This window comes from Neovison vison, chromosome 4 (assembly GCF_020171115.1).
Source record: "Neovison vison isolate M4711 chromosome 4, ASM_NN_V1, whole genome shotgun sequence".
NCBI classification, from domain to species: Eukaryota; Metazoa; Chordata; class Mammalia; order Carnivora; family Mustelidae; genus Neogale; species Neogale vison.
In genome coordinates, this window is record NC_058094.1 from 31,725,616 (window position 1) to 31,751,656 (window position 26,041).

A 26,041-nucleotide genomic window follows, 5' to 3' on the forward strand; every position below is an offset into this window, starting at 1 on the left:
ACGACTTTCTTCGAAACCCAACGCCTGAGCATCAGAACGGCAGATCCAACTGCCTATTTCCACAGGTACTTTAAGCTCAACCGACCCACAAATGAACTCAACATCCCATTTTAAAAGCTATCCCAGGAATATCTTCCATCTCTGTAAAATAGTAACCTCATTCACCCTGACATTCAAATGTGAAACTCAACAGTTATCCTAGAAGCCTCAAATGAAACATAACATCATTTTAAGAATTAATTCTTTTCTTTATGTTAAGAGTCAATTCCTCACTCAGTTGATTTGGCTGATTTTCTCGTGTCTAGCTTTCCACCTGTACTTAGATTTTAGTGTCAGGCTCCTATTGAGAGGAAAGTTCTAGGTATTTCACATTTTTTTCTTACTCTTTCCTTCTCTCTAGTGTCTTCTCTTTCCATCTAGCTATTATGTGTGTATCTCTACGTGTCCTCTGAGACTTTCATTCCAGAAAAAAAGACTTCTAGAAGAAGTCTCATTTCCAGCTAATAGCTCTTGTCAATGGTACTCGGATACCATTCACTTACTAAGTGAATGAATGAGCATTCCTTTTTTCAAAATTTTTTTTAAAAATTCTTAAAACTTCCCATTGAATGAAAGTTTCGATAGGCTCATATAGGGGTGGGAGTGAAAAATAAATATGAGAACATCGAGAGAAGGAATTATTATTACTTATATTTCTCTTGTTTTAATTTCAATGCATCTTTTTGGCTATACCTACCCCATCCCATTTACCCTATGTGTATTTATAAGAATGTTTCTCATGTCAGGAAAGATCTTTAATTTGACAAAATTATTTATGACAGGAAGTGAAACTCTGTAGTCCCAAACAGCATTCCAGATACCCTGTTATTTAGAGTAAATATTATTCTACTGCTTCTGTTATACTTGACTCACTTGAAAGACCTCAAAAAGGGTCTTAAATCTCTGAAACTACCTAATTAGAAAGGGAATTATTTTGAATAGGTCTACAAGACCCTCAATAAACAGTCAAAGTTCAACTCTTCATGAGCACCTATGGTGTTTTATCTCCAATATACTATCGATGACAATTTTTGCCTCCTATGGCTTTGAGAACTATGAGAGGAAATCAATGTCCCTTCTATCCATGTATTAAAATTTAAGCAACACATAAAGTTCAAGGACTCTTGACTACAAATGCTAGCAAAAAAGAAAATATTATAATGCAGCAGGCAGGCAGGCACTGTTTAAAGCCTTACAGATTTCAAAATAAAAAATCTTAAAAAAAAAAAAGAAAGAAAGAAAAGATAAAAGGGGCACCTGGGTGGCTTAGTCAGTCGAGTGTCCAACTCTTGGTTCCACTGGGGTCGGGATCTAGAGCCCTGTGTAGGGCCCTAAGCTCAGTGGGAAGTCTGCCTAAGGATTCTCTCTCCCTCTGCCTCTACCCCCATTCACGTGTTCTCTCTCTCTCACTCTCTCAAATAAACAAATCTTTAAAAATAAATAAAAATTTTTTAAAAGTCTTACTGACTTCTCTGATGATGGGCTATTTTCCGTATACTGAATGTGTAATGTTTTTAATACTTACAACACAGTTCTTTGAAATAAAATGCCTATCAATTCTTCCATAAGACAAAATACACCAGAATACTTAAGATTCTAATTTATGAAAGAGGTTTACCAAAGAAATGACCAAACAGAATAGAAGAAATGTGATACTAAGGTTTGTTGGCTATGATAACAGAGACAATATGGGCTTTCTCCACAAGTTAGTATCCATCTAAAGTACTAAAGACTTATTCATATAATACTTGAAGGTATTTAACTTTAATTTACATAGCAACATGAAATAGGCTAATTAATAGATAACATAACTTTAAAACCAGCTCATTGGGGCACCTGGGTGGCTCAGCTGATTAAGCATCCAAGTTGATTTCAGCTCAGGTCATGATCTCAGGGTCCTAACACTGAGCCCTGCCTTGTGCTCTGTGCTCAGCAGGGAGTCATGGTGTCCCTCACCCCCTGCTTTCTCCCTAAAATAAATAAGTAAAATCTTTTAAAAAAAATCAAAATAAAACCAACTCATTAATTTCTCCTAGTAGGTATTTTTGCCTAGCGAAAAACTGTTTCTTAAGCTAAATGCTCAACACAATATTTTCTGTATCCTGTACTCATATTCCCATTACAAATCCATATAGCATTTTATTCATAGGTTGTACTAACACAAGACTTTTAATCTCATAGTCTATGCAATTTATCTCAAAGTTTGAATTAGTGAAGTTTCAGAATAGCTCACTAAAAGCCTGCTTGTGTGTAAATGTGCACATGACTTATTATAAATCTATTACAAATGGCCACTGAAACATTTATAATTGAATTGTTCAAAGTAATCAACAGTAGTCGAAGTAGTTTCATAATGTGTGGCAGAAATAGCAATGGAAACACTGCCCTAATTGTGCCTAGCTTTTAACTATTTTTATTCTTCTAAGTAATATTCTTTTGATCAGACTTATGAACATGGCCACTATTTCATTAAAGAACGTAAGTACTGAATTTATTTTCTTTTCATTTCTTTCTTTCTTTTCTTTTCTTTTTTTTTGTTTTAATATGTGAAGAAATGTCATTAGTATGAATTGGAAAGTTTAAAAAAAATCAGGACATACAGAAACTTTATTTCTGAATGTGTGCAAAATCCTTAGAAGCTTTTAAAATTCATGTTCTTTGAAGAAGGAAATACTGGAGAAATGAGGACATATTTTACTGTTCAAATTGCCGTTAATTCGATCATTAAATGTTTAAAATAAAGTGGTCTTTCTTAATAATCTGTCATTCTCTTCCCCAGTCATGCTTCAGTGGAACGGAGCATTCCTCCAAGTCTCGGTGGGTGGAAAGGGCAAGTTTTGATGGCTGACAGAGCTAAAGGGCTTATTTTAATAGGGATTTAGCAAATTTCAAACAGGATCATGATGATTTCTCAACCATGAAACAATGTCCATTTTAATTATTCCACAATTCTAACCAGTTTTAATTAGGCTGTTTAGAAATCATTAAGTAAATTGACAGGTATAATTTATTTTTAGTAAGTTATGATTATGCGGCAACTCAAACACCATTCTGTGAAAACTCATTAAAGGAAACCTCATTTAAAATGGAATGGGACGGGGGCACCTGGGTGGCTCAGTGGGTTAAAGCCTCTGCCTTCAGCTCAGGTCATGATCCTAGAGTCCTGGGATCGAGCCCCGCATCGGGCTTTCTGCTCTGCGGGGAGCCTGCTTCCCCCTCTCTCTCTGCCTGCCTCTCTACAAACTTGTGATCTCTGTCTGTCAAATAAATAAATAAAATCTTTGGGAAAAAAAAAAAAAAAAGGAATGGGACGGCCAGCAGGGGGAGCGCTCACACCTTACCTCTAGGCCTTAACTGCAGACCCAAGAGGAAGAGACAAATCTTGTTAGTCCATAATACTTTACTAACCCACAGGAAGAAGAAAGGGTTTTCTTCTCCCCCGGGGCTAGCCCAACCAATGAGAGGCTGTCACGACGGGAGCCCACAAAAGACCACAACACTTCCAGCTCCCAGTTTACTCCGACAGCCCTCCCAATGCCCTTGTTTCTTCTGTAGAAGGGTAGTCCTTTACTCTCTGGTCTTCTCTGTCGTTCTGCCTTAGCTTGCTTGTCCTGAATTGCAGTTTTCTGCTATTCCTGAATTAACACATGTTTGGAGATAAAGTAAATGACAGTTTTATTTTTCAGGTTAAGAGTACCAATACAAGCTGCTCAGGGAAACCTGAAAGTTATCGAAATTTCTTAATCCCTTTATCACAACAATGATGAAGCTGTGTTTCTTGATCCTGGGCTGATTACTTCTGACAGCGAACAATCATAGAGTTAGGGCAAAAAAGAATAAGGCGGCTGCATAAATTATGGTGTGAGCCCAGGAAAATTAGAGTTTGCAAACTTCTCTGGCACACTATAGGCACTACCAATCTACAGGGATATCAAACAGACACTTTACTTCCTTCTGAGTACATCTACTGCTTAAAGTAAAGTTTAAAATTGTATAAATGTTTAGTAAAAAAGATCTAATTTCTCTAGGAAGATGTAAAGCTTTCATATTTATTTTAGAGTTGAAAAGAAGTTTCTGCTGGTGAGTTTTCCTAGCCTTCCTGTTTTAAAGTGGGTTTTACATAGGATAAATAAGAAAAAGTGACATGAAATAAAAACCCAACTAAATACCTCTCCAACACGTACACACAGACTCTCATATACTGAATCCCTAGGTCTACTTATCCTACAAATGAACAAAAAATTGAACTTGGGCTCTTGATATCTTTAAATTCACTATCCTAATAAAAATTGCACATTCTTATGCAATATACATAAAAAGAAAAGAAATGAAACTTCTGCACATGTATGGGGCTTCAAAATTCATGAAAAGCTCAGGTTCACTTAGAAAATTTCAGCTTCCATGTATCACCAGGAACCTCAGCAATGGAATAATTTTCCCTACATATTCTTGTGACTCAGAAAATACAAGAAGTCATCAAAATGTCAGAACAAACTTCAAAACAAAGTCATTTTTCTGAAGAACATAATTTAATTTGAACCCTGAGAGCAGTTATCCATTTTAGTTTCTGCGCTTATAGGCGGTGACCTGTATGCCAAGATCATTCTGCTGATTAAATCGCAGAGACTTTCTGCTTTTACATGAAGATTCTTCTAGCTTGGAGAGAAGGTTCTGGTTCAGGGGTGACCTAGTTTCATGCTGCGGAATGTGTCGCCTCCAGCAAGATTAGTCTTTTTAATTTTTTTTTTTCTCTCCTGTTACAGTGTTTTTCACTTTAGAGTTGCTCTTTTTTATTCTTATAATTAAAAAGTCTGGCTTCAAAATGAGAGGCATACAAGTTATGTGGTGATATTTTAAAATGCCTGGTGTACCGCAATTAAAAAGCAGTTAAAATATGTGTCTTGCTTTTCTCTTTTTAGAGTTTCCAAACTAGTTATTACTGTTTTAATTTTGCCAACTACTCAGAAGAATTCCCAGGGAACCCCTAATTCTGTAGGCTCTCTTTTTAATATGTAAGCAGCCCAGGGTTAGTAAGATACAAATTTGTTTTTAACTGTGCTTCATTAAACTTGCAACGTGGAAGGCTTTCTAACCTGAAGGCAGGGCCAAAGACAAGAACATTTCAGATTTTACAATTTCACAGACCGGCAAAATTTCAAAAGGATATTCTGGGGGACATTTCCCAACTTAATTTTGAGAAGCAAAGAGATTTAAAAAGAACAAACCTGATTGAAAAAGTCTACCAAACCAATATATATACTATGTCATCATTTCACAAAAAGCAGTTCGTTTTTAACACAAGGAGGCAGGAAAGAAAAGGAGGAAAAAATGAAAGAAAGGAGGAAGAAAAAGGGACAGAACAAGAGAGGAAAAAAGAAAAGAAGGAAAGGAGAGTTACTTTAGTTGAATAAGTTAAATCTGATGAAAAACTAGTATTCTTTTTTAATCGATCTGTTTCACCATCAATGGAATGGATTTGCACTGAGGAACCACTCACTAAGAGCTCTATTAACAATGTAATTTCATTTTTGTTTTGCTTCTGAGAAGAGACTGTGATCTGAAGACGTAGTTGATAAGTTCTTTACTATTAGTTACTGGTCTCTGTAGATTCTTTCCTTGGCTTTGCCACTATTTAGAGTGTGATCATGAGTAAGTCATTCAACTGTCAGAGGCGTAATTCTATAGAATGCTGCATGGTGGTCAGAATCCATGTTCCACTTACCCTTGAAGAATGTTCTAAGCAATCACTGATTTCAAGGAGTATTTGCTAGTGACCTAAACAACTGACAATGGGCATGTTAAAATGCTCTGAAATCTATTCATGTTGATCAGATTTGGGGAAAGTGTGGCTGGTTATGAGGGATGTTTGGGTTTATTTTCAACACTGTTCTAGGCAGAAAGAAGAGCTTGCATGAAGCCCGTGATGTAGTATACATTAGCACACCTTCGGGAAACCGTAAGGAATTTGGCTTGGCTAGAGTGTAGGGCTGGGGTCTGCAAGAAAGCTGGAGAGTAAGTGGGGGCAGAACACAAAAGGGCTACAGAGGAACGATCTGGTTTTCTGGGGAGAGTGAAGAACCACCGCAGGGTTTTTTTGTTTTGTTTTGTTTTAATTTTATTTGATAGACAGAGATCACAAGTAGTCAGAGAGACAGGCACAGAGAGACAGACAGGAGGAAGCAGGCTCCCTGCTGAGCAGAGAGCCCGATGTGGGGCTCAATCCCAGGACTCTGGGATCATGTCCTGAGCCGAAGATAGAGGCTTTAATCCACTGAGCCACCCAGGTGCCCTCCACCGCAGGGTTTTTGAAGCAGGAGGCGGTTGATCAGATGTACAAGGATCAAAGACTAGAAGGCTTGCATCACACCAGTCCCAGGTTAGCTCCAAATCCCCGCCCAGGGCGGGATCATGAGTGCTGGCTGCTTCCTTGATGCCCAGCAACCGCAAGGACAAGCTCCCTCACTGACGGAGAACTTCCCCATTCCAGGCACCACAACGAGCACTCATGCAGACGATTTCACTCTTTTAGTAAAAAAGGAAAGATGTGAAGACAGCGAGCTTTGGAGATTCTAAGTAGCCATGTATACGTCCTTAGAACGGGAGTCCAATGTAGACATCAGGTTCCAGCAGCCCGGTATCTCACCACCGACGGCTGATCAGCTGAGCCAAAGGAGGGGTTTAATAAGCACATGGAATGAGTACACCACAGCTTCCTGACATTGATCAAAATCATTTAGGATCTTTGAGAGCTGGTATCATTTTCCCTCTAGGCAAACTGACTCCTGAACCATTCTAAAGAAGTAAGAGCTGGGGTTGTCTGGGTGGCTCAGTGGGTTAATAAGCCTCTGTCTTCTGCTCGGGTCATGATCCCAAGGTTCTGGGATCGAGCCCCACATCTGGCTCTCTGCTCAGCAGGGAGTCTGCTCCCTGTCCCTCTCTGCCTACTTGCGATCTCTGTCAAATAAATAAATAAAATCTTTAAAAAAAAAAAGAAGTAAGAGCTGTACCTTAAAAAACAAGCAAAAAGCAAACTTTCTGGTAACATATACTAAAACATGTCACATTCTTTATTTAATTTCAGTTTTCTATACTACAGCTTAACCCAAGTGTCTTAGTCTTTTCTTGGTAGGAATGAAAAGCATATGGATGCCACTTCTTCAAACAATGCTGGGACGCTTGAAGGTCATTAAACTTCCCCTCAATCATTTGCTTCTTCATGCTACAAATATCAATTCCATTAGTCTTTTCAAGCCTAAGTCTATGCAAGGAAAGCAAAAAACAACTCTCTGAAAAATGTATTATGAACACATTAGATGTCCTGTATGTAACTAAAGCCATGCTAATTGATTTCTCAGAACTGTACAGGTCATTTGACAAAATTCGTCAAATAAAACCTGTGTAGGATTTAAACACATTATACAGGGTAACTTTTCTACCACCTTTTCTCTCTTAACCCTTTTTTTTTCTTTATATACTTATCATTCCTTGACAATGTGTTAACCTTCTGATTGTTTATAGCCTGTCCTCCCCACTAGAATATAAGCAACTGAGGGCATGTACTTGGTCTTATTTACTCTTATATTAGCAGAACTTCAAATAAGACCAGGCATGAAGTGGGCATTCCATAAATATTTACTGAATTAATAAGTGAAAGATTCTTAAATGAATGAACATATTTTCATATGTGGGAGAGTTTGAGTTATACATATGCCCCAAATAAACCCAGAATTCAGTCATCTGAATGTAAGTGGAAATTACTGTGTAAAGAACCCTGACTGATTCACCATAGGTGGTGTTTTAATAAAGGGAAGGTGTTACAGTGACATTAACACAGATAGAATAAAAGGCAAAGACTGGGCTGGGCCATGAGGGTAAACAGGCGATTAACAGAGGTAAGCAGGCTGTCAGTTCATATGACAAGGTGAGCACCTGACAGGAAGAGGTCTCAACTGAAGGAAAGCTCCAGAGGTATTATTCATTCTGACACCTGAGAGCCAAGGAGCCCCCGTATCACATCTGTTTGGAAGCTCTGCTGAGCCAGAAACCTGGGAAGGTCAAGTTCTGCCCTTGTCTTCTTTGTCTGTGAAGTTGCAAAGAGCACTTAAACAGAGGTGCTCTTTCATAAAAGAAGACTTTGGTACCTCTAATCTCGCAGATAGATAGATAGAATATAGATAGACAGATAGAAGAGTTGTATTATTTGGTTCATCGTTTTCCACAGCAGGTGTTCTGATCCTTCTCTGAGGAGCAATGAGGAACTAGAATGAAACCTCCAAAGCTCCTCCTGAAACTGCTTAGCCAATTTCCTCCTCACCTCCTCCACTAGCAAGGGCAAGGTTAACCCTCACAATCTCTGCTAGCCCCCTTTACCAACCTCAAAGCTTATTTAGCACTCCCTACACACTTCACACAGTACTAAGTACTTGGATCAGGGAAATTAACAGCATCACCCTCTACCCACAGGAATGGAGAGCCAGTGCGGAGATAGACATGCCAACACAGGAAGACGAGGGGGACAAGCAAGCTAAGAGGCCACGGGAGCTTAAACGCAAGGAGGGGGATTATTTCCTCTTAATTTACGTGAAGATTCATATATTTCACATCAATAGAGAACAGCTTTTCCCCTACTTATTCCAAATCAATGAAATGTTATTATACTTCTGTAGAATGGGTTAATTCTCTTATAAAAGTGAGTTTATGCTGTGTCATTATTGTGCTGCTAATTAGGCTTAATAGGTTTCTATTACTAGGAATAATTAAGGACCCAAATCTACTGTCTATACAAGAAGACTGTATGTCTTTCCTAGAGTCCACTCCACAAGAAATAGAGGCTGTACATAGGTCCATGAAGGAGAACAGTTGTGAGACTGAAAGAAATTTCTAGAGAAGCTAGTGCACCACTCAGCCCCTAAAAGTTAAATAACTTCAAAATCTTCTAGTTTCGTTTAATTCGAAAATTCTTTAATCCTCAGAATCATCGCTTGAATTTAAATACACTATTTCACTTCAATACAGTATGGCTCTTCATTGAAAAGCCTGAATGTAGTACTTAACTTGGCCACAGGAGGGCTTCTAGGTTATTGTTTTTTTTTTTTTCTCAATTGTGTGATCTAGAAATTCAAACATTGAAAGATACCTTTCAATGAAAGGGCACACTGGCTGGTGGATGGGTTAGTTGGCATGTTTCCTTAAATGAGATCACCTGAGAATTGAAGTAAAAATATTGCTCCACTGTATTGCCATAGAGACTCATTTGGCACACCAATGCAGGTAACCTTCTGTATAACTGAAGGCTGATTCTAAAGTGCCACAAGAGAAGGTCAATTTCATTTGCACAGTCTGCTATCTCTTGCTCATGGCTCCTTAATTTCTCTCAGTTTCTATCCCTCATCCATAAAAATAAAGAATAGAACACCTGCCTAACAAGCTTCACCTGTGCCTGGTATATGGCATTAACAATAAGGGGTAATTTTAATTGTTGTTTTTATCAATGCGTGTCATTAAAGGATTCTGAAAGACACTTGTTTTGTGACATAACCTTTCAATACAGGCGATTATATAGTTGCTAGTATTTCAACCTTGAAAATAAGTTACGGGTCCAAATTAGTAGAGTGGTTATAAAAACACATTAAATTAACAATTCAGATATCTGCTTTAATATAATAGATATGCCACTGGCACTGGTTATGAATCCAATTATTACAAGTCCAATCATTAAAAATTCAGTAGTGGTAGGGTTATTTTTGCTAACTCACCGTACATCTCTCTGCAACCCAAACTCACCATTTTATTATATTACATTATATTATATAAACTATATTTTATATATATATAATATAAATTATATAAATTCATTATATTATATACACTTCTATTTTCTAGGCTTATCTATTTATGTGGCCAAGCTTGTCATTGTTTCTCCCTCATTTTCTCATCTTTTAAGGAATATTGTGCTTATATGCTCAACTATTTTCTGAAGGCAAAATACTGTTTTGTTTTGTTTGTTTTTTAAGTTGGAAAAGCAGTAGAAGGTGATGGACATGTTGAAGGGTGGAAGGAAAGGACACTGGAAAACAGAGAGACAGTTGTGCAAACTTTATGGACTTTTCTAGTTAACTGATTTTTGGAAACATGCTATTTTAAGCTTTAAAAATGGAAATATGAACCTGTTTACCCTTCTATCAGTTCTTATTATTTGACTATAAATAACCTCAAAGACACCATGCCTACCATCTCTTGAAAAATAAAACTCGAACATTTTCCTCAGGAAAGAGGACACCAGAGAGTAGATGAGGACGAGGACATAAAATGGCAGAACAGGAAAGCATGGTTTTAGTCACCACATCCTGAAATAGTGCTAGACCTACATGGACGCATGTCTTCAGACCTGAAGGCTACAACGGAACCCAAAGACACAGGAACATGGCTTGACAAAGTCATAGAGAAAACTGATGTGGAAGTCAGAATTAGGAATCTGGCCTCCTGAGTGTGATCTCTAGATAAGAACACTAAAATAGTGGAGACAAAATTTTCAAACATCCCATACTCCGTTGGGCTGGTGGATTCCTCATTTTATTTGCTATAAATGTATGCCCTTTGATGTAACTTTGGTTAACCCATGAAGCCATGAACTTTAAAGGCTTTTGGATATGACCAAATCTCTCTAAAATGAAGTCATAAGCAAAGCAAAGCCTCCCTCTCCTCTTTCTGGGTAGATTTATCTCCCCCATGCAAATAAAGCGGCATTATGCCTACACGACTCCACCCAGATTTTACTATTTTCTTAGCTGATGGGTTCCACATGGCATTCAATCCCTCCAAAGCGAAGTGACATGCAAGGCCAGTGCACACCTGCACAGCTACCCATCCTCCCTCAGCCTCTATTTTCTTAGTGGTTTTGGTAGTCGTGGAGGCACATCAACCACTGTCTCGACACTCTGACAGAACACGGTGAGAGACTTGAGAGCCCGGAGGAAACATGAAAAGAACAAACACAAATAAACAAGAAGCGGCGCTGGCTGTGGGGGCCAAAACTGAAAGTAGGTAGCATGTCAGCTCACACGCTGGAGAGCCAAAGACACACATGACTAAGTCCCCTCAGGCCAGGAGAGGGCCGGTCCCCAAGCCTGCTCCCTTATTTAACTTTGTGGAAGGTTTTCAGTGTTCTTCCGTGTCCATGTTCAAACCGCATGAGAAAATGACTACATCAACCCGCAGAAAGATATACGCATCCTATAAGCAAGGGGGCAGGGAACTGCAGATCCCCACATTCACAGGGCTGTTCAGACAGACGGCACCTGTCCAAAGGCATCAAATGTCTGGTGCTCACCAATAGTGTAGAACCTCTTCAGCTCACTCCTCCGAGAAGGATGCTTCTGGGTATTGGTCGCATTGTTCTGCTCTTCTTCAATGATGGGCGTCTTGGGTGTGGGGGGCTTACTGGCTTGTGGCGTCTGCTTTCCTGCAGCAGCCAGAGGGTTGAACCCTGGAGCGGTAATATCCACCGACTGGGACTTTTTCTTCAACCTACAGGTAAAGAATATCAGATGCTGTGGTTACTCGCTCGAGAGACACTTGTTTCAACTTCATCATAATTTTTTTTTCAACTAGTGAGTTAATATTTGGCCCTTAAATAGAACAAAGTTTATTCAGAAATTATAGACCTTCTCTACAGTATCTTAAATTCTTCAAATATTTGTGAAGCTAGTTGGGGAAAAAAAAATCTGCCTCATCATTTTAACAGATTTTATTAAAAGGTATCAGAATGTATGGCAATAAAGGATTTTTATTTTTCTAACAGCAACTAAAATGTGATGTCAGACAAAGACAATGTATTTGGCTACTGCTTTTAGTTCCAAAAGGAGTATATTTAATGCTATAGTAAAACACTAGTTAGAAATAAATAATTGCAACCCAAAAGGAAATAATGAAAGGATTATTTGGGTAACTAGAGGATGCCAGGGCTTCTCTGTTTAATCTATAATAGCATCTTAGCTGTAAAAATTATAGAGTTCACATTATTTCTCCAGACATTCTCATGGATTGCTCACTCCTATGTTTTAGAGAGCTGACATGAGAACTCACACGGAAAGCAGAAGGCGATCCATAAAATTTCCCCCATTCATGCATAGAGAACGTTTCTCTTGGTGTAAACATTACTGATAAATGATATGAGATAAATATAAATATGTCAAGCTACACAACTTTGTATTTGTAATCACAACTGAACCTTAAGCCCAATCTACTCTTGGCTCATGGTACTTCTAGAAGCTAACACTAGGTGTCATTTTTCAAGTCTAGATTCCACATAGAAACCAAGTTGGTAGTTTTCTTTATCAGATATAGCAGCCACTTTGGAAAACAGTGTGGAGATTCCTCAAAAAATTAAAAACAGAGTTACCCTACGACCCTGAAATTGACACTACTGCATATTTACTCCAAGGATACAGATGCAGTGAAAAGAAGGGCCATGTACCCCAATGTTCATAGCAGCAAGGGCCACGGTCGCCAAACTGTGGAAAGAACCAAGATGCCCTTCAACGGACAAATGGATAAAGAAGATATGGTCTATATACACAATGGAATATTACACAGTCACCCAAAAGGATGAACACCCAACTTTTGTATCAACATGCATGGGACTGGAAGAGATTATGCTGAGTTAAATAAGTCAAGCAGAGAGAGTCAATTATCATATGGTTTCACTTACTTGTGGAGAATAAGGAATAACATGGAGGACATTAGGAGAAGGAAAGGAAAAGTGAACTGTGGTAAATCGGAGGGGCAGACAAACCATGAGAGACTATGGACTCTGAGAAAAAAACTAAGAGTTTTGGAGGAGAGAGGGTAGGAGATGGGTGAGGCTGGTGGTGGGTATTAAGGAGGGCACATATTGCATGGAGCACTGGGTGTGACACATAAACAATGAATCTCAGAACAGTGGAAAAAATATATACAGCAATCATACTTGAAAATTGCAATTTCCTATGTTTTGCACGTTTATACCTCCAGACTCTATTTAGGCTTTTCCAGTACATTCTTCTATATTCTGCCCCACTGTCAGGTCCTGCTCATGTTTCTAGACTCAGCTTAAAAATGGTCTCCTCTGGCACTAGAGCATAGTATTTTAAGACCATTGACATTGGAGTTAGAAAATTTAGGCTTGGGGTGCCAAGGTAGCTCAGTCGGTTAAGTGTCTGCCTTTAGCTCAGGTCATAATCCCAGAGTCCTGGGGTCAAGCCCTGCATCAGGTTACTTGCTCATCAGGGAATCTGCTTCTCCCTCTACCCCTCCTCTTGCTCAAGATCTCTCTCTCTCTCTTTCTCTCTCTCACATAAACAAATAAAAATCTTAAAAAGAAAAGAAAAGAAAATCAAGGTTCAAACACCATGTCTATCACTTAAGCTTTGAAACCTCAGACATATTATTTAACCATCTGGAGACAGAAAAGCAACAAAACAATAAGAATATGAAGCTTCTGTCACCCAATTATTGTTATTTTACAGGGGACTATTATCTGAAGGATAAAAATTAACACTTTAAAGAAAGAATAGCTAAGGCTTGATGTCAGATTGATAACAAGGGAGGAGAAAGAAGAGGTAGAAGAAAGGGGATTCCAAGGTTTCTGGTATAGGAGATAAAGTGGATTAAAATTTATTATGGGAGAATGAAGGACTCCTAGAATATGGTCCTCCAGGAGCACAGTTCCACAGAATCACAAAGTTTTTAGAATACAAGCAGGGTTGCATTACAGATTTGTAGTAAAAAATTTAGATTTTGGATAATCTTGTTGATTATAAAAAATGTTGACTAATTTTCATTGAATATAAAAGCAGATGTTGGCAGTGGGAGATTGGGGAGGGAAGAGGGAGAAGAACAAGGCTGAGTGGGAGAATAGGATTGGGCAAGAAGACTTCCAAGGGCCTTCAGATATGAAGCATCTACAAGTAGACACAATTCATGCAGCAACTGGTAAAATTATTAAGTTTTTGTGTGGGAATCAGGGCCGGAACTCAAGACATTGTTTACAAATAGTAACTTACATATAATCATAGAGACACCCTGGCAAGAGTCAAAGATCATACAACTGACAATGTGTATCTGGGGCACCTGGTAGCACAGTCAGTTGAGTGTCTGACTCTTGGTTTTGGTTCAGGTCATGATTTTGGGGTTGTGTGACTGAGTCCAACGTCAGGCTCCACACTCTGTGAGGAGTCTGCTTGGATTTCTCTCTCCTCCCTTTGCCTCTCTCCACTTCTCCAAAATACATTTATTTTTATTTTTTTTAATATTTAATTTATTTACTTGACAGACAGAGATCACAAGTAGACAGAGAGGCAGGCAGAGAGAGAGGTGGAAGCAGGCTCCCTGCTGAGCAGAGAGCCCCATGTGGGGCTTGATCCCAGAACGCTGAGATCATGACCTGAGCCGAAGGCAGAGGCTTAACCCACTGAGCCACCCAGGAGTCCCTCCAAAATACACTTTTTAAGAAATGTGTATCTTATTGCTAGACCACACCATCTGTGGTACACTGTGAATTAACATAGTTATCATACTATATATTTACTTTTTCCTTTTATAATTTTAAGAAAAACTTAAACTACAGAAATACTGTTATTTAACCATTAAAATTATTTTTGTTATATTTCTTTCATTAATATTTGTATACATCTTTTATCTTATAAAGAATATATATTGAAAATAAATGGCATCCTCTGGGCAGCTTCCCATGATATAGACCTTGGTATCTCATATCATTCCACAGAGGGGACTATTCATTATTAACTCTAAGCTTCTATTTAATTGAATTTATGAGAGCAAAAGCTTTTTTAAAGGAATAAAAGTATCAATTAGTAAAAGATTCATTAATGAAAGCAGTATTTACTACGCTTTAGCAGTTTCACCATCACCCATATGATTTTAGCCATACCCACATATCACCTACTTAGTATTCATGAAAATTGAACTGCTTTCTCCAAATTGCCAACAAATATGTTAAAAAGTGCTCAACAGCATTAGTCATGAGAATCACAAATTAGGACCAAATTGAACTCATAGCACACCCATCAGAATGGCTAAGGTGAAAGACATAACATTAATTGTGGAGGTAAGGAGTTATTGGAATTTGCCAACACCTGATGGTACATTTGCAAATTGGTACGACCACTTTGGACAAATTTCTGGCAATATCTGCTTAGCTGAAGGCATGCATCTTTTTACTCACCAATTCTATTCCTAGGATATATCCTACACAATATGTTCACCCAAAGACACAGTCACAAACGTTCATAGAGGCACTATTTTTAACACCCTAATATCCAATACAACCCAAATGTTTACTAACAGTAGAAAAGGGCAAATGCATTGTGATAATAGTTGTACAATGAAACTTGTACAGCAATGGAAATGGATGAACTCCAACTACTTGCAACAGCAAGGAATGTTTTCACAAAAATGATGCTGGGCAAAAGCAGTCCGGTACCAAAGAACTCATACTGTGTGATTCCACTAATATAAAGTTCAAATAGAAGAAAACCCACCTCTGATGTTAAAAGTGTGGGTAGGATAACTGCTTAGAGTTATAATATTGATGGAGACATGAAGGAGTTTGAAGGATTCTAGCAATGTTTTGTTTCCTGTTCTGGGTATTGGGACGTGTTTACTTTGTGAAAAATCTAATAATCTATGATTTTTGCAGATCTTCTGCACATATGTGATACTATCCATATGAAACTGACCAACTTTTCAACTTACTCATTTACAATGAAGATTACTTGCCACAAAAAGTGATAGTAAAAAGAAACAGAATGACAATATTGTCCTTTAGCCTCCCAAAGATGACCAAAGTAGAGTGAATCTAAGGAAGGATCCTTTCATTTAATAGTATTTTATTTTATTTAAGATTTTATTTGTTGGGGCACCTGGATGGCTCAGTGGGTTAAAGCCTCTGCCTTCAGCTCGGGTCATGATCCTAAGTCCTGGGATCGAGCCCCCCATCAGGCTCTCTGCTCAGCAGGGAGCCTGCTTCCTCCCCTCTCTCTGCCTGCCTCTCCACCTACTTGTGATCTCTGTCTGTCAAATAAATAAACAAAATCTTAAAAAAAAAAAAAGATTTTATTTGTTTATTTGACAGAGATCACAAGTAGGCAGAGAGGCAGGGGTGGGGGAGGAGGGGCGGGGGGAGCAGGCTCCCTGGGGCTCAATCCCAGGACCCTGAGATCATGATCTGAGCCCAAGACAGAGGCTTTAACCCACTGAGCCACCCAGGCGCCCCTCGTTTAATAGTATTTTAAAAAAGAATCACTCTGGCTGCTCTGCTGAAGTTTGATTGACGGCTGCATCTCAAAGATAAGGTGAGCAAGCCACATGGAATGTCTTCAAGGAGTAGCTAGCAAAAATCAACTGCTGTACCACGGAGTCGAGGAGATATGGATTTACTATGCACAGGGTTATCTACTTTTTTTTAATGCCTTAGTCTTCCCAATAACACCATTCTTGTCCTAGTCTGGAGTTTGTAGGCTGGAGCTGAATGTCACAGTAGTACTACACACAACTAAGAAAGGCATCAAAATTAGTAAGAGTAAGTTAAGAAATATGTTGCAGGTCATTAAGCCAACAAAGTTAATTTGTCCCAACATGGGTTCCCAGAAAAGCATACTTAGACACACTAAGACTAGAGATATCATATTGAACCTTATAAACTCTATGAAGTCACCCATATTTGACCATTTTCACCAACAGAAATGTCAATTTGGGGGGGTAAAATAGGTAAAGGGGATTAAGAGGTACAAACTTCTAGTTATAAATGAGCCAGTAGATGAAAAATACAGCATAGGGAATATATAGTCAATTGTGTTGTAATCATGTTGTATGGTGACAGATGGTGACTTCACTTGTCATGGTGAGCACTGGGTAACATACAGAATTATTAGGCATCTAAAACTAATATAACAGTGTACATCAAGTAGACTATTAAAAGCTATAACATATTTTTAATATCAAGTTTCTATAGCTCATCTCATCAACTTTATTTCAAAATTAAATTTGAATTTTACTCCAAAGCAAGCTTTTTGGGGGAAGGAAGCTCAGGGGAGTCAGAATTTCAGGGAAAGGTATTAAATTTTATAGAAAGAGAGCCAGTTGTACTCTAGTTCTCAGAAAATATTATTTTCAAAATATAAGTGTAACAACTTTTATCTGAGATTCATACAGACTATTTTTATCCCCAGAAACTGTTTCAGAATTGATCACTTACCCAATTCAAGTCTCATATTGTAGCCTGGCAGCAATGACAGCTTAGATTGGCGACAGTGCTAGCTACAACGGATGAAGTTCTACGTCACTTTAAAAAGTCTCCATGTTCCACAAGTCCTTTTCAAGTAGCCTCTTTGGAAAGAGTAAGTAATTGAGGGCTCCAAAGGCCATGGGCAAGCAGAAAACCTTTTGCCCTTCCTCACCAGATAGTCTTCTCAATCAACACGTGAAGAGTGTTAATGTTTTCATTGTTGTTGCTGGAGCCTGGAACACTGCCAGCAGCTTGAGTAGCTTCGCTGACTTGTCTAAGAAAATCCTTCCCTGTGCAGGTTGTTAGAAAGCAGAACTGTGTGGGTAACTGAATTACTCCTTTAAAGATCCGAAAAAATGACTACTGTGATTGGCAAGGAAACGTGTAAACTGCTACCTTCAATTTCCAAATTTCACAAAGGGAACTCTTTCTCAATGTTTAACAATGTTCTTAATTAAATATGTTAAACAAATGTAAATAGCATAATGGAATATGTAGGTGTACAAGAGATAAAATACTCATTGATATTAAGTGAAACATTACAAACAGAGACAAAAATAATCTCTTAATTGGCACCAAAAGAATCTTTGTTTAATGTGCTTTGCATTTCCAAAGAAAAATGGGGCCGACATCTTGGATGGAGAAAAGGAAAAGAGTGAAAGGGGCCATCCCTTTTGCCACTGCCCCACTATGTAGATGATCTAGTGGTTCATAATCTTTGCCCTTTATTCTTCCTCTGTTTTTGAGCAGGAAAGAACTATTCCTTCTCTTCTCCACATGTATTCCAACACCTTTTTTCAGCCTGGTAACAATGTAGGACACTTTTGAGACTCAGTTTTCTCATCTATAAAATGGGGATAAAACATACCCAGCTGGGTTCTACAGATTATATAAACCTCCTCTGTGAAAGTGCCTAGCATAGCACTCACACAGGATATTCTCAGTAAATGGGGGTTCCAACCTCTTTGTAAAAGGATGTAAGGGAGGATGTAATTTTGTTCTTCAAACTTCCAAGGGATGCTGTAGAATTAGAACAGTTTCTCAGGATCCTTCACATACTCAGGGGCTATGCTGCATTTTGTAAGGAGGTCTCACCTTTTCTGCCATGTGGATTTGGGGGAAGGAACAGAGAATAAAGGTTAAGTTACATGGGAGTCTTTTGTGTGGTGTACAATGTGATATCTCTCCTGTGAGTCCCCAGATCTTCTGGAAAACAACTGAATCCATCAAATAGTTTGCTTGAGCACATACATTTTTTAAATCTTTATGAGCTGAATTAAAATAGCAAACTTGTAAGCAGAGGTAAAGACCAGAGAACCATGGGAAGGAAAAAAACTTGAAAGGAAGTAAAAGGAGGGCTTTGACTTCCCCACTTTGTAAAAATAGAATTCATGCTCATTTCAACTAGTTCTTTTTTTTTTTTTTCTTTTTTTTTTTTTCAACTAGTTCTTCAAGGAGCAAGAAAAGCCCTATAGGTCAATGATGAAATGAAGTCATAGGAGCTAAAGGAAAAAATAAGTGGCAGAAAACTTCCAATACCAACCAGTTTAAATGGGATTACCCTCATAATAATCAACTAAATTTCCTTCTTACATAATTTATTTCTACTTTACTAGAAACATGAGAAACCTTCCATGTGTTTTCCAAATCACTGAGTAGAATGCATGAATCTTTGCTTAAATGAGTTAATGGACACCCCCAACGTCAGGGTTTGCACCAACAGCAACTAAATATGGCTTTACGTTGCCAACTATAGAGGACTGCTCTCAAAGATCTGGGTTGGTTGTCTATTTCAATATATTTGCCCACGGAGACAGCTTCTCTTAAGCTTCTTTACCTTTGGCCCTTAATTACTATTGTTTATTACTCATCTACTCTTTTGGGCATCCCTTTCCTTTTTCTCCTACACTGTAGGGTTTTCATCTACTATCACTAGCTTTCTATCATTTGCCATTCAAGTTACAGCCAAGCAATGCTTGTCATCTTTCTTTGTCTGCCAGGCTCCACATCTTTTAATAGTTTTGCCATTTTGTCTAAATACCACATGATAGAATTCTACCTTAAGCCTAAACTAACTTCTCCCATGACTTAAATGTGTAAGAAAAAAAAAAATGGTTTCATTTAGTTTGGGTTCTTCACTGGAATTACACCTTGCATCAAATGGAATTCAAATTGTACCTTTATTAAAACTAACTGGATATGCTCCTGAGTTCTGCAGCTATCTGACAAAAACGAATGCTCTACTATACACCTAGTAAAGTCTTAGGATGCCCTGGGGTATGGTAGCAACAGTTGAGAAAATCCACCATAGTATAATGAGAATATTCCTTAGGTCAGAGGAATTTAAAGGGGTAAAACAATAGAATATGAAAGCCCCATGTGTATGTATTTGACTGTGTGCCTCTAGAATAATAGCAGAGTGGTTAAGACTAAGGACATGGGGCCAGATTCCCTCGAACTGAATCCCTAATCTGATATTTACTAGCTTGTAATCTTGGAAAAATTTCTTAACCTCATCTTGCCTTGGCCCTCTCACATGTAAAATGGAGGTATTAATAACCCCTGTGTCATAAAACTGACATGAGCATTAAGTTAACCTTTATAAAACCACTTAAAATACTTAGCATGTAGTGAGTATTATTATTTCCTTTAAACAAAAACACAAGGCAACATAAATAGTCACTGGATGTTTATAATATACAGGACACAGGTCGTGTATACATCATTTCATTTACTGTTCACAATAAACCTATGAGGTAGTATCATATTCCTTATTAAAGGGGGCAGTTGAGGTTTAGAGAAAGAGACAGGGCTATAAACTAGGGATGCTGGAATCCAACCAGTACATTTTGACCAAAAGGCCACTCTTTGGAATTAGGGGATAGAGATAAATTTCAGCTGTGATATTTCCCAGCCAAGGGACTTTTGGCAAGGACCTGGACTTTCTACACTTATTTTCTTACCCATAATGGTGGTAGTCATGCTATCTGCCTGCTTTACCCACGAGAGTTATTGTGGGCACAAAATGTGTTAAGTCATGTGAAAGCACGTTGCAAAATTTCAAAAATCTACAGGACTGGTACTAGTTATACAAATTCACTCTTTGCCACATTAATCTGTTGTATACTAACAAATGTGCATGTATACACATAATACACGGATGTATGTAAATGGCTGTTGCCCTAAAACCCAACATTTTGTAGTCCTTTCCAGTAATTTCCAGCAAGAAGACCATCTGTGGTTTGCACAACTCACTACTGTTAGCAAAGCTGTCTCCTTGCTTCCTAAAAGAGCTGGTGTAAGGGTATTTTTTTTTTTTAAGTAGTAAAGCTGCTGAGAATGCAGATTTGTCCAAGTTGGATACTGTGGCTGCTGCAAAAATCTCAAGTCACTCAAAAAGAGCTTTGGAGAGCAAATGCCTAAAAAAATTTCACATTTCAAAATTAAGGCCTTTTGTTACTCCTCCTGTACAATCTGACTAAAAATCAGCAGCTAAAAACAAACCACACACTCAGCAAAAAAACAAACATATTCAGAAGTCCAACTGGAAGAAAATGACAGATTGGAAATCTATGCATTAAACCAAACAAACAAAGAAACAATCCAGCAAGATACAGACTATGCCAATCACAGGCTGCTTTGTAAGTGCTATGCCTATACTATTCTTGGTGGCCCCAACACAGAAACAAAGCAGAAAATCTCATTAATGTATTATCAGGATTTACACAACACAACCTTTTACAATTCTAAACCAACGCAAAATGTTCCAACAGAAGTATCCGTTGGGAGTGCAAATCGGCATTAGTTAATGGGACACCCAAACTAGGTACCTTGTTATAAAAAGGTACCTAGCCCTGTTTTCATCCTAAGAAATGTATGCTTTCCTATTTGGAAATACGGACAACAGAGAATTCAAGAATGAAGTCGCAGGTGCCAAGATACGCAGGAATGGTTTGCTAGAAATTCTCTTCTTAAATGCAACCGAATTCAACTCTGTGAAGGGCAAGGCCAGTGTCTATAACATGAGTTATGTAGAAGCACACATGAATTCATTGCTATTATACCTAATTCTATGCTAAAAATACCACAAATTAAATCCCAGACCAATCTGCCTCTCTAGAATTTAATAAGTCCTGACATAAAAGGTGAATATTTCTTATAGAACTTCATGAAACAGACATCCAAATTCTCCAGGTTTGCCAGCTGGTTTATTTATACCTGTGTTCACACCAGCCGAGAGAGGAGAAAGAGTAAAAAGCCCTTTCTATGAGGAGTCCTTACCACCAGATTAACTTAATCCCTGTATTCACAGAAATCTCAGTCTGTTCATCAGTTTATTTCTAGGATTTAGCATGGCTCTTGGCATCTAGTAGGCAATAAATAAATAGATTATGGGATGAATGAATGGTCTCATTGTGGGGAAAAACCACAAGAAATAATACAAAAAGATAAGCAAGTTCACATATAAAAAAGCTATGAAAATAAAAGAGTAAGACTTCGGACAGTTTGGGAGCAGATACAATGATCAATTTAATTCATTCATTTAAGATAGCCTTCTTCCCACCCCACTATGGGAATGCGCTTTTGAATTTAAAAAAAGGAAATACATTCAAAATCTCCACTATGACCAATGTGAACAATAGTTCAATTCTTTATTCACTAAACCCAGTCTTACAGTTTGTAAGGAAACACTCTGTACTCTGATAAATTGATATCCTTACACAAAACTTTGCAGTGGTGGCATGGAGAAGAAGAAGGAGCAATGACTCTGGAATTGGGTTCAAGTTCAGGATCTATTGCTTTTAAACCTAAAGAAGAAAGTTTTAATTTTATTGACTAGAAATATCTACTTAATATTTTTGGAACACTCATTAAGGGTTTTGCACATTATCTTTCTACTATGAAATTTCAAAGCACTAAGTTAATAGTAGTAACATTTTCACGAGTTTCCCTTTCCATGTACTTTCCAATTATACTACTATATTACAAGCATTCACCTTGAAATTACACAAATTTCCAATTTATTTTAGTTTTTGCCTTGGAACTTCAAAGTCTTTCAACTGGAAAATCCTGAAAGTACGAACACATTATGCAAATCCAAAGATTAGGGCTTGAAGGATTTAGAAGTCAAATTCTTATAAATGTTAAACAGTCCTCTACAATAACTCACAGAGATGAAACTTAATTTTATTACCTTTGATGAAATGATTTGTAACATGCTATTGCCACACTGAATGCATTCTGTTTATTCATTTTAGTAAGAAGAAATCAGAATAAAGAAGACTATCTTAAGACTTAGGCTTCTATCCAACATTGCTGATTAAAGGAATCTATTTTCGACAGGGCCTATTACACACTATCTGTATAAAGCATATGGACTAGCTGATTAAAATGTAGTTTTGCTTACGTACAACACAAGGCAACTCTGAACTTAATCAAGATAGCTTCTGTAGGTAATGATCATCTGGACCAAAGCCCAGTGGTTTACAGTTAAAATGCCAATGTAGCACAACAATCTCCCATCTTAATTTCCCCAAATGAAGATTCAAGAATCAGGAAATGAACATACAGAAAAATGCAGGTCTTGTGTTTACATATTAATTCAGGGTCTTAATGGAAAACATAACTCTGGTTAATCCATTGCTTCTTTACGTCTTTTTTTTTTTTTTAAGATTTATTTATTTATTTGATAGAGCATGAGCAATCGTGTGGGGCGTAGGAGGCAGTGGGAAACAAAAACTTTAGCAGACTCCTGCACTGATCCCTGAGCCCCAGGGCTTGATCTCATGACCCTGGGATCATGACTTGAGCAGAAACCAAGATGCTTAAGTGGATGCTTAAGTTGACTGCGCTACCCAGGGGCCCTCTTTACCTCTTTAAATTTAGATCATCCTTTGACAGATATAAAAAATCCGTAAGTCATCCTGTTTTCAAGTGAAATGATGCTTTATGGTTTTTAAATGTAAGATTGCAGTGTTGACTATATTATTGATTGAAAAGGATTTTTTTGGAAACTGCTCTATTTAGATTCTGATCAGCCGCCCTGGTAGGCATGCTATGTCCTCTTCCCCAATTTGAAAATCACTGCGGTATCTGTTAAAGGTTTCTTCCGTTCAGGTGATAGTAATTTAATACATGAAGACTACATAGGGCCCTCAGTACAACAGAGGTGGATTTTAGACCTTTTTCAGCTAAACATATTATATAACATTTAAAATTACATTAAAGAAATCATTGTCTTCTTCCCAATGGTTCCTCAATAAACCTACTTTTACCTTTTCCCACTGTTTTAAATCTTTTTATTTTTCCTATTACAGAAGAGAATGTGGTCTTCTTGTTAAACCCCATCTCGCCACGTGCTCTGATTCCAACGGCGTCCTCTCTCACACTCAGGTTTTCATGTACTTAAAACTCTCTTTACTCTGGGAGTCCTGAACTAATTGAGGAAAGAGACAGGTGAATGGGACCCCATCACAAGCGGACGGCTTAGAGACGCAGTGCCCTGGTGAGACTGACCCATGGGCAGCGGGTCCCATCGAGAGGAGACAGAGGAGGCTGGGCCACAGTCTAAGACATCCCTCTTCTTCTTTGAGGGAGCCACAGGTATTAACAACCAAAGCTCTCTTTGAAATCCTTCACAAAACAAGGAAATATCTTTTTTTCTGCCCAAAGGAAAGGATGCAGGGAAGGGAGAAAATGTTCCTCCTTGGTCGCTTTCTCGAGGCTTTACACCCCGGTTTGCTTCCCGTTCTGGTCATTGATGGCGCTGTCTTTACTCACTCATTCCCACCAGCACTTAACCGGAGGCTAACAGCTCCTGTCCCTTCAAGTTCTTCTCTTTCTAAAGCTACCTTCCCATGTCTTATTTTCTCTTCTCTCCTTTTCAGCGCTCAGCATCATCTGCTACTCACTGTGCAACATTCTCTGCTTGGCACCTGCCACTTTCAGAAAACAGAACATTTAGGTACTCAGTCACATTATAAAGTCAAATGCAAGGTGAATTTTTGGTGTTCACTTCTCTTAACCTTTCAGCTGTGGGATGTAATTGGGGAGGTGGACAGCACAGAGGTTAAGGCCATGGACTCTGGAATTAGAATGCCCAGGTCTCGAACTCACCTCCTTATTACAGAATCTTAAGCAAACTACTAAATCTCCCTCTAAAATGGGTAAAATGGCTTTAATCATAGTACCTACCTCAAAGGGTTTTTAAAAGGATAATATAACACTATCCATATAAATATTCAGCATGATGCATTCTGGTATATACACATGTCTTTTTTTACCATCCCTCTATCTGGAAAAATTCTAGCTCAGATTTCCTGATATGCAATTCTTCTAATATTTCTTCTTTCACTATTCCTTGAAGGGTCTCTTTTTTCCTAAAATTTTCAATCCTAAAATTTTGATTTTCCAGAGGCCTGATGGAGTTGGGCCTCCCTCTGTTCTAAATTCATGATCTCCTTAGATGTTCTCATACATTCCCTTGAGATGAAATATTTATATGATTTATATAATATCATTTTATTTATTTGTTTGTTTATTTTTGAAGATTTTATTTATTTATTTGATAGATCACAAGTAGGCAGAGAGGCAGACACAGGGTGGGGGGGAAGATTTCTCCCTGCTGAGCGGAGAGCCTGACCAAGAGGTTCGATCCCAGGACCCTGAGATCACGACCTGAGCCAAAGGCAGGTGTGCTGCTACCACCCAGGTGTGCTGATTTTTTTTTTTTTTTTTTTAATTTGAGAGAGTGCGAGCACAAGTATGAGTGGGATGGAGGAGGGGCAGAGGGAGATGGAGAAGCAGACTAAACCCTGAGCAGGGAGCCCAGTGTAGGGCTTGATCCCAGGACTCCATGATCATGACCTGAGCTGAAGGCAGATGCTTAACCGATTCAACTACCCAGGTGCCGCTGAAAACTACCATTTTTTTTTTACCTCTAGCACAAATCCTCCCCAGAATTGCAAAGTTAAATATACCACGAGCTTCTTGGCATTATCCAGCACCTGTGGCACATCTTAAAGTGAACATGTCCCTAAACAAATTCTTGATTTCTAAACTCACCCCAACCTTCCTTCTTACCTTCTCTATCTCTGTAAATGGTACCAGGACCCCCACGCAGTTCCTTAAGCAGAAACTTGGAAGTTATAGTTGCCACACTCTCCACTTCTAATTCGTCAACAAGTGCTCCTTATCCTGCCTTCAAGTTCTGTATTAAATCTCTCCACTTCTCTCCATCTCCACCACCGCCACTTCGGTCACCCCTCTTCTGGGGGACTGCCAAAGCCTCCATACTGGTCTCCCACTAAGTCTTTCCTCTCCTACCACCTATTCATCTTATAGCAGCCAAAGACAAGCATTTTTAAACATAAAAGAAACAGATCATTTTCCTTCAAATAATTGAATGGCTTCCCACTGTGGCAGGATACATTTCTGAGCTTCTTCCTATGGCCCATCGGGTCCTCCAGGTGTCTATCTCCTACCTCCCCTTGGGCTACTCATCGTCTTGGCCTATTTCTTGCTCATGCTGTAGTCATTTTGGTGTCCTTCAAGGTTCCCGAACATGTCAAGCTCTCTCCATCCGCAAGGTCCTTACACATATTAATCCTTTCAGCCGGAATGCTGTTTGAGTTGCTATTTCCTTCTCATTTTTCAGTCTCCTTAGCAAAACCATCACCGATGACACTAAGTAGGCTGCTCTCATTTCCTGCACCCCAC

General features: G+C 38.5%; 1 protein-coding gene across 4 annotated transcripts in view; it reads right to left on the minus strand.

Annotated features, from left to right (window-relative positions):
- The window catches only part of OXR1 (oxidation resistance 1), a 447,011-nt gene that overhangs the window by 204,200 nt on the left and 216,770 nt on the right, over positions 1-26,041 (minus strand). For all 4 annotated transcript variants that reach the window (XM_044245095.1, XM_044245096.1, XM_044245094.1 and 1 more), the window contains one exon: positions 11,369-11,565. In XM_044245095.1, coding sequence (XP_044101030.1) covers positions 11,369-11,565 — 197 coding nt within the window. The remainder of the gene's footprint in view (positions 1-11,368; positions 11,566-26,041) is intronic.